Raw genomic sequence first — 14442 nt, 5'->3', positions numbered from 1 at the left:
AGGAACTCCCTAGCTTTCTCCATGATCCAGTGTATGTTGGCAATTTGATCTCTAGTTCCTCTCCCTCTTCAAAATCCTGCCGGTACTTCTGGTAGTTCTCGGTCCACATACTGCTGGAGCCTAGCTTGTAGGATTTTGAGCATAACTTTGCTAGCACGTGAAATGAGTGCAATGGTGTGGTAGTTTGAATATTCTTTGGCATTGCCCTTCTTTGGGATCAGAATGTAAACTGACCTTTTCCAATCCTGTGGCCACTGTTTAGTTTTCCAAGTTTGCTGGCAAACTAAATGTGGTAGCCAGCAGAGAAAGAGCTTTAGAAGCGAGTGTTATTGCTTCAGTATAGTGTGAAAGGAAAACACCAAAGAGGAGAAAAATATTGACAAGGACCTTTACAATAGGAGTATATCAGTATGACTGGCTAAATAACAGATAGGTGGTGTTGCTCAAGACCCCTCAAAAAAAATTCCCAGATTTATAAGGACTCAGAAGATTATTTCATTCTTGTGAGAGGACCAGGGAGTGTTTTGGTGGAAAAGCCCTGAAATCAAACATGAAATTGACAAGAGGGGAATATCAGTATGCTAGGCTCAGTAGTGGGTACAAGACCCTAAACAATGAAAAGAAAATTGCCATGCATTTCCATGATCAGAAAATTTACAAATGGCCTTTGAGATATGTGACAGTGTTAGCTGGGAGGACTAAGAAGGACTGAGGAAGAAACAAACTATCATAAACAGTGGAGTGAGTGGGTAATTGCCTCTCAGGAAGAACAGACAAGCCACCTCTTGGGTGTCTATAGTATTCCATAGGATACTAGCCACATCCCAGGTGCTGATTCAGATTCAGAAGATGAGGAATGTCTCAGTGCAATTGGGGAGCATGGGTTAGCTCAAGGCCTTAGGATATAATAGGAGGAGGAGGAGATTAACTCAAGGACAGGTACTTCGCTACACTGGACAGTTCCTGGGAATGGCCTGGATATACAGCCAGAGGGACAGGCCACTGGGGATGACGAACTCCTAGACACAGACCAGCCCTCATCTTAGCTGAACCCCGTGGCAAGGTGCCAGCAGAGGCAAGTGGTCCAATTAGATGAGCAGCATGCAGAGAAGGGGCATGCTTTCATTCAGATAGTCCCTTCTGAAGGATTGGGGCACAGGTGTGTTCATAGGGAGAGTTCCTGGAGGTAATTGCTAGATTGGGTTCATCTAACCACTTTGTGCATGCTCAGAGATGCATTCTGAGTGATTTGTACTGGAAGCAATAAAGAACATTTGCAAGGAAAACAGACTTGTGGCTGGTGTTTGTTCAAAGGAGGAACCTCAGCTCATCACACCACCCACCCACTGAGGATTATTCTCAGCATGACTTAGCATGACATGTAAAGTCAACCTCTGACTTTTCAGTGGGTCAGATCATTCATCATACTATGACATGGTGGATTAATTAAACCACCCACAACCCATTGGTTGTGTTAGGGGCGTTCTTCTATTGCGATAACACCCCATCCCTTGCCCAATTTATACAACACAATAAGCTGAGGTTATGGTTTGAATCTGACGATACTCAATATGACAGTGTGCACTACAGCCCATCATGCTTTAGTATGTATTGTATGAACTAGGTCACTGTCAATAAGGAGAGCCACCACAGTGTTCTGAAAGGCCTTTGAGCAAGATGCCTTCAGCTGTTCTTTGCCCTGTTGCTGCTACCTATTAATTGGCTTTCTCCCTTTGGCCCCAGTCTACACAGCTGCCCAGACTAAGAGGACCACCAGGAAAGTGAAAGATGCTACTCCATTTACTCACAAGTAAGCCTGCTCACTTGCTTAGACTGGATGGTGAACAAGCATCTGGGGCATGGGCCTGAGCTAGCACCCAAGGGCACTGACCCCCTACTCTGGCCCTGCTACTGAACACTGACAATGACTCTGACTCATCTGACACCTTCTGCTGATATTATTCAAAGGGCCAATCCAAACAGCCACATTTTCTATGATGCCTCCTTATGCATCACCAAAAATTAAGAAATGCACCACTGGACCCAAAAGATACAAATGCATATACAATGTGCATATGCTGATTTATATGTATATATTAGAAATTGTTGCTCTGATTTAAACAGACATATGATGCAGCTAAACATAATGGGGAAGATTGTGCTGAGGGGACCAATATGTCTACTCTGTCTGCTGTCCAGATGCTCACTGCTGATGGGCAACTTCCCTTGGCACTTTACTTTGTTAGGGCTCTTTGTCTTAAAACTTGACTGAGATTGGATTGTCCTCTGGCAGCCCTTCCAATACAGGAGGTTCTCCTGAAAAGTAGGACACACTGATCGTGCCCCCAACCTTGATGTCAGAGTAAGAGAAAAACAATCTGACCCAGAGATCCCCAACCCAGAGAGCAGCAGAAGGCCCCCTAAATAAGCCTTGCCCACAGGCTTCTATGCAAGGATGTAAATGAGGTTCCTGAAGAGATTCCATTTGCAGCAGGAGATTTCAGGATACACCTGTGCGGGAGCGTGTTGTGCATTCAGCCCAATGCAAGGAAGCAGAGTTCCATTGAACAGATCAAGAAAATTAGGGGCTTGTGTTAAGGCCAGCCTAGGCTAGGGCAATGGGAAGCAGAACCCAAATCACAGCTGGGAAGGTGCTATCTCCTACCAAGGCTCCCTGGACTCAGTTGTTAGAACCAGAAACTGAAGCAGGAGGAGCAGGAAGCTGGAGCCTAAAGTGCTGTGAGTGGAGGATTCTGCTCTGATAGAGGGCCAGGTAGCTAATATCTATACCAAGCATAGTCAGTCCAGAGGCTTTGTAGTGCCAGTCGCAGTGGTTGAGGTTGCACAGCTGTATGCTCTTATGTGTCTGATGAGGGCTCAGAAGTGTAAATACTCTCAGTCCCAAGAAGTTTATTAGTCTAGGGCAGTATTCAACAACCTGGGCTGCCTCCAGATGGGTTGGACTACAACTCTCATTATTCCCAGTCAGTCATGTTGGCTGGAGAAGGTTAGGCTGAGATCAAGATCTAGAAATCCTGATTGCTCTTTTTTGCCCCAGACAGCAGGACTAGAACCAGGAAATTACAGGGAAGTAGATTCTGGATAATCATTAGAAGAGAAAGAGTTGTTTGACAGAGAGACAGTCAACCTCAAGAATCACTGATGGACTCTAATTTGCTGGAAGTAGTTAAGCTCCCGAGGCTTGATGACAATTATCTGTCAGTGATGCTGTATCTGTAGCTTGCATTAAAGATTCTGCATCAAAATAGGGGCTTGGACTAGATGATCCCCAAGGCCCTTCCAACTCTCAAACTCTATGAAAAAACTATTGGAACCTAAGAAGCAGGTTAGAAAGTTCACTTCTTCAGGGTCCTCTCTTCTTTACCAATATTTCACATGTTCCACCACAGCTAAACATTGAAATTAGAAGTAGGTTCTTAAGGGAGGTTCCAAGCATCCCTTTGCTTTCTTCTGTCCAGTTAAACACTGACCTTGGAACACTGAAGATTTACCAACAGCAGCTACTTCCAACACAAGTTGGAAGTTGTGTTGTGTCTCCAACACAAAGGTGCAGAGAGAGAGATTGCCAGAATGGCTTAGTCCCTCATGTATTTGAGACAAGATAATCATTTCTCTGCTTGCTCTATGTATTCATTCAAATGCACCTTCCATTTAAAAACAAATTACTAGCCCTCAAGGCATGTGGGAGAGAGGGGAAGCTGAGGCTGACCCTGCAGACCTTTAATTCTAAGAGACTTACAGAAGTAAGAAAAAAGCAGCTAATTTTGATAATTAAAAATAAGTAGCAGATGCAGGATCTTTCTAGTTTCCCACATAGGTCAACCATTCCTGTCCTTACCAGCATTACTCACTAATCCAGCCTGGAATTTCTCATCACCATACAAATCACCAGCAGCCTCATCTTTGACTTCTCTTGACATTTCTATTCTGGAGTCACAAAGCAGTTCTACTTGACTTGCAGCTCCATCTGCTGTTTTAGTTTTGCCTCTTTCACCAACTTCAACTCTGCTCAGGGAGAAAACATGTCACTGACTTCCAGGAACCTGAACATCTGCAATGAGAGTGATGGAACCAGGCTAACATCACTAACAAAAGGAATATGTATTCTAGAACGATCAATTCTAAAGTAATTAAAGATATTGAGTTTGCATAGCTTGACAACTTGCCCTGTGGATAAACTATGACCACCAAACTACACATGATCAGGGAAAACAGGAGGGCTAGGGAAGGGAGTGTCTGGGGAGTCCCAACAAGCCAGAATAGGACCCCAGGCACTCCTGGGCTAAACCCCTGCAGTAGAGTTCCATGGCACAAAGGCATATGGCACTTACTGCACAGACCAAGAAAGTCCTGATTTTAATCCTCATTTAATCCTGAATTGGCTTTATATAAACCACATTATTCCTTCTGAATTGCCTCTTCCTACCTACCCTTTCCTTGGAAAACAAATACAGAAATGGCTCTGAAAAGTAGTAAGAGCTGGAAAATTTGTCCTTCTTTAACAGGAGATACTGCTCCAAATAAATTAAAATCCTGACAACCATATCCTGGGATTCATCCTTGGATTTGAAAAAAGGTTCCTAAGCTGAGTCCTGGGTGAAGATCTAATATACAACATTCTTTTGTGTAGTACACAAAGCATAGTGACATGTAAGAATCGGCTTCCAAGTGACTGTCCTGAGGTCAGTATCAAGTAATTAAACAAAAGAAGGAGACAGCAAGGTTTTTCCAGGTGTTCATAGACAGGAAGATATCCACTCTGAGTCTGTAGAACAGGCATCACCAAAAAAGCCATTTTCCTGTACATCTGGCACAAAATGAGACATGATTTTTCTCTCTTCCACCTCCACCACATCTTAACAGTTCCCACTGCAAGTGCTTAAGTGTCTGGTTCTGACATCTCTTTTGGATGGGGGATGGGTTGCAGGGAGGTAGGAAAAAAGGAGACAGGTTTCTATAGCTATTTTCCATATTGCAGGTTCAGATGTCAGATAGATTCTCCAGCACAGAAATCAAAGCTACACGCAATGCCTCCTGTTTATCTAGATTAAACAGCTCCAGAAAAATCAGGGTGACCTTTTCCTTTCCACGTTGAATAAAAATAGGGTAGTCACTTGCACATAAAAGGACATAGAAGGCACATGCATCACCAAAAAACAAAACCCCATATAGGAATACATTTTGCATAAATGATCTGTGTGTGTGTGTGTGTGTGTTCGTACATAGATGCAAATTTACAGATATTATATTTTAAATAGAAGCATCATACTTTATAGTAAGGAAAATTGTAACCAGGTGACTCCTGCTCTGGCCCCATGTGTGGAAGGGCAACTTCAACCCACAAGGCTCTGTGGCTCTCCCTTCTTGCGATCTTTTAACTGGATTTGGACTGGCCAGCCCTTCAAACGAAGTAGCGGTATAGTAGCAAATACTGTAGTGCACATGCTCTGCATGACAGTCCCCATAACCCCACTCTCAAAGACAATCCAAAAATATAGGCATTAATTCATATCAACAGTCCAGTTCTAGCAGTTTTCATCTGCTAGGGGCAATTGTTTTGTAAAGCTAATGGATCTTAATTTCCCACTCAGGACCAAGCCAACACAAAATGTTTTGCTGGAAATGTCCACTTCTTCCTCAGCTACTGTGAGAACTGCAACAAAGCTCAAAGAAAAAGGGACATTTTGAGGGGGATAAAAGATAATGAAAGCACCTCTACTAATCTGAAAGTGTTGGTGCTGGGTCCCTGACAGCCAGCAATCCACAACAGAAGGTGGGCAACCTATGGTTCTGGGAATGAATGCTGTGGTCAAACAAATACAGACTCTTCCCACCACCCACCCACATCTCAATGCACAGTGAGGTAAGCCTCCCCTCTCTGTCTGCTGAGGGATGGAATATAAAGCTTCTCCCCACAAGAAGATTGGCATTAGATTCACTGTGAGTGGGGTGAAATTCGGATTATCTCCCCTCCCGCAATCCTGATCATTACTTCCTCACTGCTGTTAGTATAGCAATGTGAGTCTTATTTCTGCAATTATGGTGGGTGGGATAAAGCTTCCTTTAATCAAGATGTTAGCTGATGGCAGATTGACTGGGCTGCAGGGGAAAGTAGGTGGGTTGCCTGGAATTCCAGCAAGTCACATGGAGAGCTCCTGCAGGCTGTCTACCTGTGAAAAAGAAGGCACCTTCAAAAAGAGGACTGTTCTCTGTCAAGAACAAAAACCTTACATAAAGTCTATGCAAGATTCCCTTGCTACCTTTGCAAGACCTTTGTCCTCCAGCAAAGGAACAGGGAGAAATTGTGCATCCTTGCCAGGATTCGCAGAAGGGTTGCAAGGCTTTTGGGTGGGATATTTACAATTTAACATGGTGGTTGAAAGGTATTTCTATCCTTTTCTTTCTCTTTCTTTTCTAAAGAAAACTTTAAATAAGGCAAGGCACTATTCTCAGCAGCCCCTGCTGGTTGCTCTGAGAAACTTGTCCAAATGATGCTGAGAACATCTATATGTGATGATGCAGTGTGGTTCTCAGCAACATGGCAGAGGAAAAAAGATGGCTGCCCGATGCTCTTCACAGAAGCTGGCATGCTGTAGGTGCTATAAAAATGTAATCTACATGTATAAATAACTAAATTACAAGAGGTATTGCTCAGTGTTGTCAAAGTGGTAACAAAAGAAAAAGGGCATTCAGCAGGTATTTAATTTTAGGCATCATCATCATCATCATCATCATCATCACCATTTTAACACTGCCACTATTCATTCTTCTCTTTGCTGCCCAGTAGTACTGTTTAGGGTCATCCAGGGCCTAATTCATGCGGGGCCCTAAGGACACTGTAGCCTTGTCTGACGCCAGCTGTAATACGTTTATTAGGCACTTGAGGACAAAATCTCTTGGCATCTACCATGACTTAGACTCCACAGTTATAGCAGTTGAATCAGGTGAGGTCATCAGAGTATAGCCTGGTCCTATTGTCTTGGATGAGTTTCAGATGATACAGAAATACAGAAATCCACAAGCAAATGTTCCTTTTCTGAGCAAGATGGTGTGGTCAAACATCTCCAAGTTCTCTGGGAAAGATCAGTTATCTGAATCTATTTCCATCAGGGTTATGGCATAAAAATGACGTTGGTTGCCTTTATGATGAACTTGATCATCTATGTTGGGAGAGAGACAGGGCAAGTGTGACTCTGTTGATAATCCTAGATCTTTTGGAGCCTTTTAACAATATCAAACATGGTACTCTTCTGGAGTAACTATCTGAGCTGGGAGTGGGATTACTGCACTGTAGTGATTCTTCTTCTTGGATGGATGGCTTCAGAAAGTGTTGCTTAGGGAATATTGCTTGGACCTGTGGATTCCCCAGCATGGGGTTCCTGAGAGGGCAGCTTCGCCCGCCCCCCCCCCACCCCCACCATGTTTTTCAACATCTATATGAAATGGCTGAGTGGAGTCATCTAGAGTTTTTCCAGTGCACTGCCATTTCTACTTTCATCTCCCTCAGATCAGGCTATGTATGCGCTACACTGGCACCTGCCTGTGACAATGGACTGGATGAGGACAAACAAACTAAATCTTAGTCTAGGCAAGACTAGAATGCTGTTTGTGTTTCCTCTAACTGAATGGAGACAGTTCAACCTGTTCTGGATGTGGTTTGCATTCCCCTTGAAGGAATAGGTCCATAGGTTGAGGGTCCTTCTTCAACCATCTTTATCACATGAGGCTCAGATGTCTCAGTGACAGAGAATGCCTTCTACAACTTCAGTTGGTGACCCATTTATGCCCCATCTGGACAGAGATAGCCCAGTTTCAGTAATCTATGCTGGGTAATCTCTAAATTTGATTGCAATGCACTTTATGTGGGGCTGCTTTTGAAGGCAGTTCAGAAACTCCAGCTTGTGCAAAATGTAGTAGCCTAAAAACTGAGTCCAAAAGGTACAAACATATAACCCCAGTTCCAGCCCACTTGCATTGGCTACTTGCATGCTTCCAAGGCTGATTCAAGGTGCTGGCTCTTACCTATAAAGCCTTAGATGACTTGGGCCTTCCGAACCTGACAGACGCCTCTCCTGAATCTCCTCCAGATGTTATGCTCAACATCTGAGGCCTTCCTCTGACAGCCATCTTTAAAGTAGGCTAAGGGGGTAGGAGGGCAACAAGGGGAGGGCTTTCTCAACAGTGATCCTCCAGTTATGGAATAGTCTCCCCACTGAGCCCCTTTAGATGCCACATGAAAATCATCCTTTCCTCCAAGACATTCATTGGCATCTATTGGGATAAGTGAGGGTGGTGGGGAGTTAATAATGGTCAGGCTATAATGAAAAATTGTTTTGAACTGGTCAAACTGTTTTAAATTCCGTTTTGAATTTTGTACATTGATTTTAATGCTGTTTCTAATTCTGTCATGGTTTGTTTTTTACGCACTGTTGTGATATGCCCAGAGAGCTAAAATAAATAAACAAATGTGAAATAATAAGGACAAAATTGAAATGAAGAACAGTACAAGTCTTGACCTGAACAATCCAGTTGCTGAAGTCTTGGTGTACTCCCAAACTTTTAAACAGGGGTAAGCGACCTTGTGCTTTCCAAATGTTTTGAATTACAACTGCCATGTTGCCCAGCCAACATAACCACTGATAAGGAATTATGGGAACTATAGTACAAAACATCTGGAAGGTACCAGGTTGCTTATCCTTATTTTAAAACTAGTGTATATTTAGACTGTAGGTATACCTTTAAGAATCCTCCAAACTGGGAACATAGTCACTGACCATCTATTATGTGACTTACTACCCTCTGACTGCAAAGGCCAGCACTTCCAATAAGGACACCTTTGCACTGCTGACTAACTTCTATACAGAATCATAATGAACAGTTTACTCCAGAAATGGGGGAATGTTCTCTCATGCTGACATCACTCCCAAGACAGCATGCATATGGGCAACATAATCCTTAGATGGTAAGGTGCTGCAGATGCAGAAGCCTTGGGGTTAATAGGGGACTGAAGAAAACTGAATTAGTTTTCTAATAAAGGGACTTTGTATTTCCCTTAATACAGAAATGGAGAACTTGAAGCCCACGAAGGTTCCCGGAGGGCATTAGAGATAGGAAGCTATTTAAAGTGCAAAGAATTTTTGCAAAAAGAATTTTTTTGCAAAGAGCTTGAGATACTTATTTTGCAGGGAGTAAAGTTGCTGTACAGAATGAAGGTTTAGTCTTTACTAGCAAGGGACAACCAAAGGGCACTGTTGGTGTATAGAAAGGTGAAACTGCTGTTAAAGTTGGCAGGTGGCCCATCATAATTTTTGAATAACTCATAGAAAAATCCACAGCTCTAATTTCATGTATATTATGTATCTCTATAGGTTAGTATATAACAGAACATACTACTATCATGAAATAATTAAGCATAGACCTCAGCAAAGGTGCCTCAAGTTTCCATCTATTAGCCCACTTGTAAATTAAAAAGGCCACCCATTCAAAAATTGAAGTGGTCATTAAATCATCCACCAATTGAGATATTTCAGTTTTGTTCCCATTTATTTATTTATTTTTGTACTGCACGATAACAATTCATGACAATAAAGTTGGCAAGTGGCCTGGCAGAGGTCTCTTGAGTATGTTCTCGACTTCTGGACCTATTGCTGCTACCTCTTATTGATGATGTGCAGCCACTGATGGGCTCTTAACAAGGTGGTGGTGGGAGAGTGGAATCCTAAAGTCTGTCCCTGTACCTCTATTATACAGTAAACCTACGGATCTGCCTAAATGCAACACAGAGGCAATCTCCATGTCTTTAGCACTTTGCTGTGCAGCTGTAGACCACCAGAGAGTGCAGCCTGATCACAACGAGCTCAGAATGCTTGAATCGTGCAACCTGAACGTGGTCCACGAGGATGTTGCAAAATACTTCAAGGTTCCAAATTCCAAGTTCACCCTTGTGAAATTTGCATGGAGATATAAGTAGCAGTTGTCTCACATAGCTCTTTTCCACAGATGCACTGCTAATAATGGGGAGATTTTGCTTGGATGTTTAGTAAGAAAGGGAGAAATCTTTGGGCTACAAAGGGGGTTATCCCTGCACTCCTGCCTGCTAGATTAAACACCGAAACAAGCAGTGTAAAAACATTCCATAGTCAGGCTATGGTTGCAGCATATGTATGTGGAAGTACGATCCTCGGTAGGATTTTACTCCTGATAAGGCATGGCCAGGATCAGGCTGATACCTCCCTAAGCAGGTTGCTTAAGATTAGGCCCCTCTAAATTCTGTGGAGTGATGTAACCCAGCTTTCTATTCAGCCACTGATTTGTAGGTGACAATGACAGCAAATGCTATATATTCTAGCAGTAGCAAAAGGCTGGTGTTTGGGTACCTGCTTAAAAACTGGATCATTAAAAAAACAAAACAATAACAAAATGTGCATAATTGCCAGAAATAAAAGATAGTTTATGGAAATGAATGAAACTACCTTAAAATCCCAGAACATATCTATATCATTGATGGATGAATATGTGATGTTGAGCTCACTGTGGTTCCCCCAATTCTTCCTTGAAGCTCATCCTAACTAGCAGATTTTTAAAAATGGGAAAAATATGCATTTTAAAAAGTAACATTTAAAAAGTGCACATTTTAAAAAGTAACATTTCCCAAAACTCTGAATTTCCTTCTGAGACTAAAGTGTGAAAATGTGGCTTTTTGGAGGGATGTGCATTTGCTCACATACACTTGAGCAATTACACATTTTGGAAGTGCACACTTGTGCACATGTACAAATACTAGTTAAGGAAATGTGAGACTTTCCCAAGAATTAAGTTCCTGCTCATGTTTGGGATTGCAAACATCCTTCTCTATATCACCAGTCTGAAAGTATTGGAAAGGAGCATTGGAAACTCCTTGGACTTTCTGGACCATTACTAAAAACTCTGAAGTTTTTTCAAAGTCCAGTTTCACATCAATGCTTCCAGAAAGTTGTCATCTCAATAGACTCATGTCTTTAAGGAAGCAAGAGAAGACTGCCCACACCAGAAAGCACCCAGATTAAATTTCCCAATTTGGTTCAGCTCTAGAGGAAACTTTGGGAAAGTTGTATTGTCATCTGCAACAAGTCATGTACCCAAATCAAGAGAAAGACATTATGAGAACTTGAGTGAAGAAAGAAAAGTTGCCCTTACCTGGTCCCTTATCCTCTCCTGCTGTCCTCGAATTGCCAGGGCATGCTGGGGATATTTACTCTTCAAGTGGTCCATGAAGGCATCCCGCTTTCGTTCCATCTCAGACTTCTGAAGCCCGGTGAGGGCTTCCAGACTCTGGGCAGCAATGACAGTGTGACGGCGTTCTGAGGTGTGCACCAGCCCTACGTTGGAAAAGCGGCGCGTGCCATTGCCCAGAGTCCGGTATTCCCGTGGATATTCTGCATCATCTGCTGAGATCATGTGGCCGCTAGTCCTCTCAGGATCTACGCAGATTTGGGAGGAGGAAAGAAAAAGCAGAGAGGGAGTCAGGGCACCTTTCTACTTACCTCACAGGGGAGAAGAGGAACCAGGAATGTCAGATGTATAGAAGGGAACGGGGCAGTTTTTTTGAAACAAGCAGGAGGAGGAAACCAATACTGGGCTTGAATATGGTACGGATCAGTCCTCATAATTGGATGGATCCACCCTTTTTGGATTGGGCAGTCCCCATTTTGTCCCCCACCCAATGGAATTTCTCTTTGGCAAAAATGAACTGTTCTCACCAAGGGAATCAAAACTTTACTTTCTCTTCCTATGGAATTGCCTTAAAACAAGGTCACACAAATTTCAGGCCCTTAAAGGGAGAACAGGAAGATTTCAGGCTTCATGGAAGCATGACAGAGGTGAGTGAGAAACAGGGAAACAAAGGTCTATTCCAATCACTTTGGATTCCAAAGTGATTTCCAGAAGGCTTCTGGGTGCAAAAGGGACAAAGGGTGTGTTTGAGGGGTGTGCAGGTGAAGGGCAGAAAAGGCTGTCATCCAGGAGAAAGACATGACTGACATAAACATATCAAGACAATAACTGGGGGAACCACAGAGACATTAAAAGGAGCCCCAAAGGAGCCAAAATCAAATGTAAACAGTCAAGAGACCTCAAGGAGGATGACAGCCCAAATGTCCCTGCTGTCAAGCAGAGACAGAGTGAAGGACAGACACACAAACATTCTGATACAGCAAATACAGAAAAAAGAATTAAAAGAAAGCAAAAATGAAGGGCAGGTTAGTTCATAGAGGGAAGGATTTTTATGGAAAACCACTCTGAAGCTCAGGAATGGCTGGCATCATCTGAAATCAGAGGGACCGAGACAGTGCCTGTCCCAAGAAAGGGAAGTATGAAAATCTCACTAAAACAAAGCTAGACCCCAAAAGGTCCCTAGCCTCTCATGAGCATCTTCATTCATTGCCAGCAGCAAAATAGGCCAACAGGTCTCACAACCAAGGAAGCTCCAAACCATTTTACTCCCCATAGGATTTTCTTATCACCCCAGGGAATTCTTGACCTCTGAATAAACTGTAATTCTCCTTCCATAAAAGTCACCCTAGTTTAGCTACCCCATTCAAAACAAAGGATGGCTAGGTACAGACCAATATATATTCTGAATAAAAGAAAATTCAGATTCCATGTCAAGCTGATTCAAACATTATACCCAAGAGGGAAAAATAATAACTCACATCACAACTAGTGACATATTCTTTTGAGACAGCAGAAGCCACTCTTACCATCTTAAAACTATTTGATGTATTGGATTCGCCTGATAGCATCACCTTCCCTGAACATTTCAGATCCACAAGATCCTTCTTCTGAGGTTGCCAACTACAACTCCAAAAATGGCACTGCCCCAGTTACACGTTTAGTCTTGTTGTCAAGATGGCCATTTTGCAATAATATAATGCTTCAGTTATGGATGTAATAAGCAGTGGAGTGTAAGGATGATTTCAGAGATTGGCAAAGCAAAGACAAGATTTTTCCTTCATAAAAATACTTTATGGGGTCTTGTTATGTGGAAAGGCGGGTGTGGGGGGAGGGGAACAAGTACCAAGAAGAATTAAAAAGGGATTTAACAAGGCAGTTAAAAATGAAGATCAACTAAGCTGTGCTCTCTGCTGTAGAAAATACAATGTTGCCGTTATAATGATGGCATCTTTATGCCATCTGCTCTTTTCCTTTGAAATACTATTTCTTGTATTAAGGATACTCTCAGGTTTTACACTTTTTCCTCACTGCAAAGTTAAGCACATACAAGCAGTTTCATCCAAGTTCTGGCAAATATGCTAAATGTATCTGTGCATCTGAAAGACTGGGACTACTCTGGTAGCTCATGTTTGTTGTTGGAACATGGTTGCTTTTTCAGCTCTTAAAGAAAACTATTTGCCTGGAGCAAAAAAGGCTGACCCTCCCCGCTCCCCAAAGCAATTTCTGATCCAGAAATAGTTGGAGGCATTTGGAGCCTAGACCAAAAATTCTGAGTATACAAAATGAAATATTAAAACATTTCCTCTGGATCCTTCTTCCCATGCTTGTCTCCGTGCTTTCCATCATTCTGTCTGGTTTTACAGCCGGCTTGTAGAGTTCTCCACTTTCTGACTCTCCAGCTGCTTCCCCCTCCTGCTTCAAATATCTCTTGTAGACCCACATCTTCAACATACCCATCCCCAAACCACCTTTCCTAGTTGTTCTTCTCCATAGGCAATTTGCTGACCTCCAGATCTTTTGGACAATAAATTTTAAGAGCCCCAGTCAGCACCGCCAATGATGGGACATTATAGGAGCTATAATCCATCTGGAAAGGGTATCTGCCTGTCAATAAGAAGAGGAGAATCAGGGATGCTTAAGCTCACCAACATTCTCAGAACTTTCAAGGAAAGTTCAGTTCACTCACATTCTGGCTTTTTGTTTCTGTTGTTGTTTAGATAGGAAGAGTACACATTCAGAACAGAAAACTGTTCTAAAATGCACTTTATTCTTATTGATTAAACCATTACAATGTGAATGTTTTAAGCTTGTATTTTTAAATGGTGCACTTTCAGATGTGTGCATTTCTTAATGTGTGTATGTTTAAAGTGGGTATTTTTTAAAGTGCACATTCTGTGAATGTGCACGGAAGTCCAGGAATTTGCCAACATTTTTGGAGAACTGGCATTCAGGGTTACAAGCAGGGTATTTTTGAAGGATTTTCAAACTTAAATGAAATCCTCAAACATCCCTACCTGGCAAGTTAGTTTATCAATCTTTGGCCATTTCCCTATCTTATACATGAAAGTAAATAAAAATATAATAAACACATAACTTTGGACCACGTGTTCTACAATGTCAGTCCCTGTATTCTCTAACAGATGAGGCAGAGGACACCATTAGAAACTCTTGGTCTTATGTCATTGTATCCTCACAATTTGTCACTTTGCT

At 42.4% G+C, this 14442-nt stretch overlaps 1 protein-coding gene across 1 annotated transcript in view; it reads right to left on the bottom strand.

The window, feature by feature from the left end:
- Positions 1 to 11475, bottom strand: part of SRCIN1 (SRC kinase signaling inhibitor 1) — a 149895-nt gene extending 138420 nt beyond the window's left edge. Inside the window, exon 1 of the mRNA XM_044444502.1 lies at positions 11197 to 11475. Within this exon, the coding sequence (XP_044300437.1) occupies positions 11197 to 11457 (261 nt within the window). The 5' untranslated portion in view covers positions 11458 to 11475. The remainder of the gene's footprint in view (positions 1 to 11196) is intronic.
- Between the last annotated feature and the right edge of the window lie 2967 nt (positions 11476 to 14442).

The sequence above is a fragment of the Varanus komodoensis genome, unplaced genomic scaffold (assembly GCF_004798865.1).
Source record: "Varanus komodoensis strain SLA01 unplaced genomic scaffold, ASM479886v1 scaffold45, whole genome shotgun sequence".
Classification (NCBI taxonomy): domain Eukaryota; kingdom Metazoa; phylum Chordata; class Lepidosauria; order Squamata; family Varanidae; genus Varanus; species Varanus komodoensis.
Note: the sequence above shows the minus strand (reverse complement) of the source record. Positions and strands in the feature narration are given on the sequence as shown.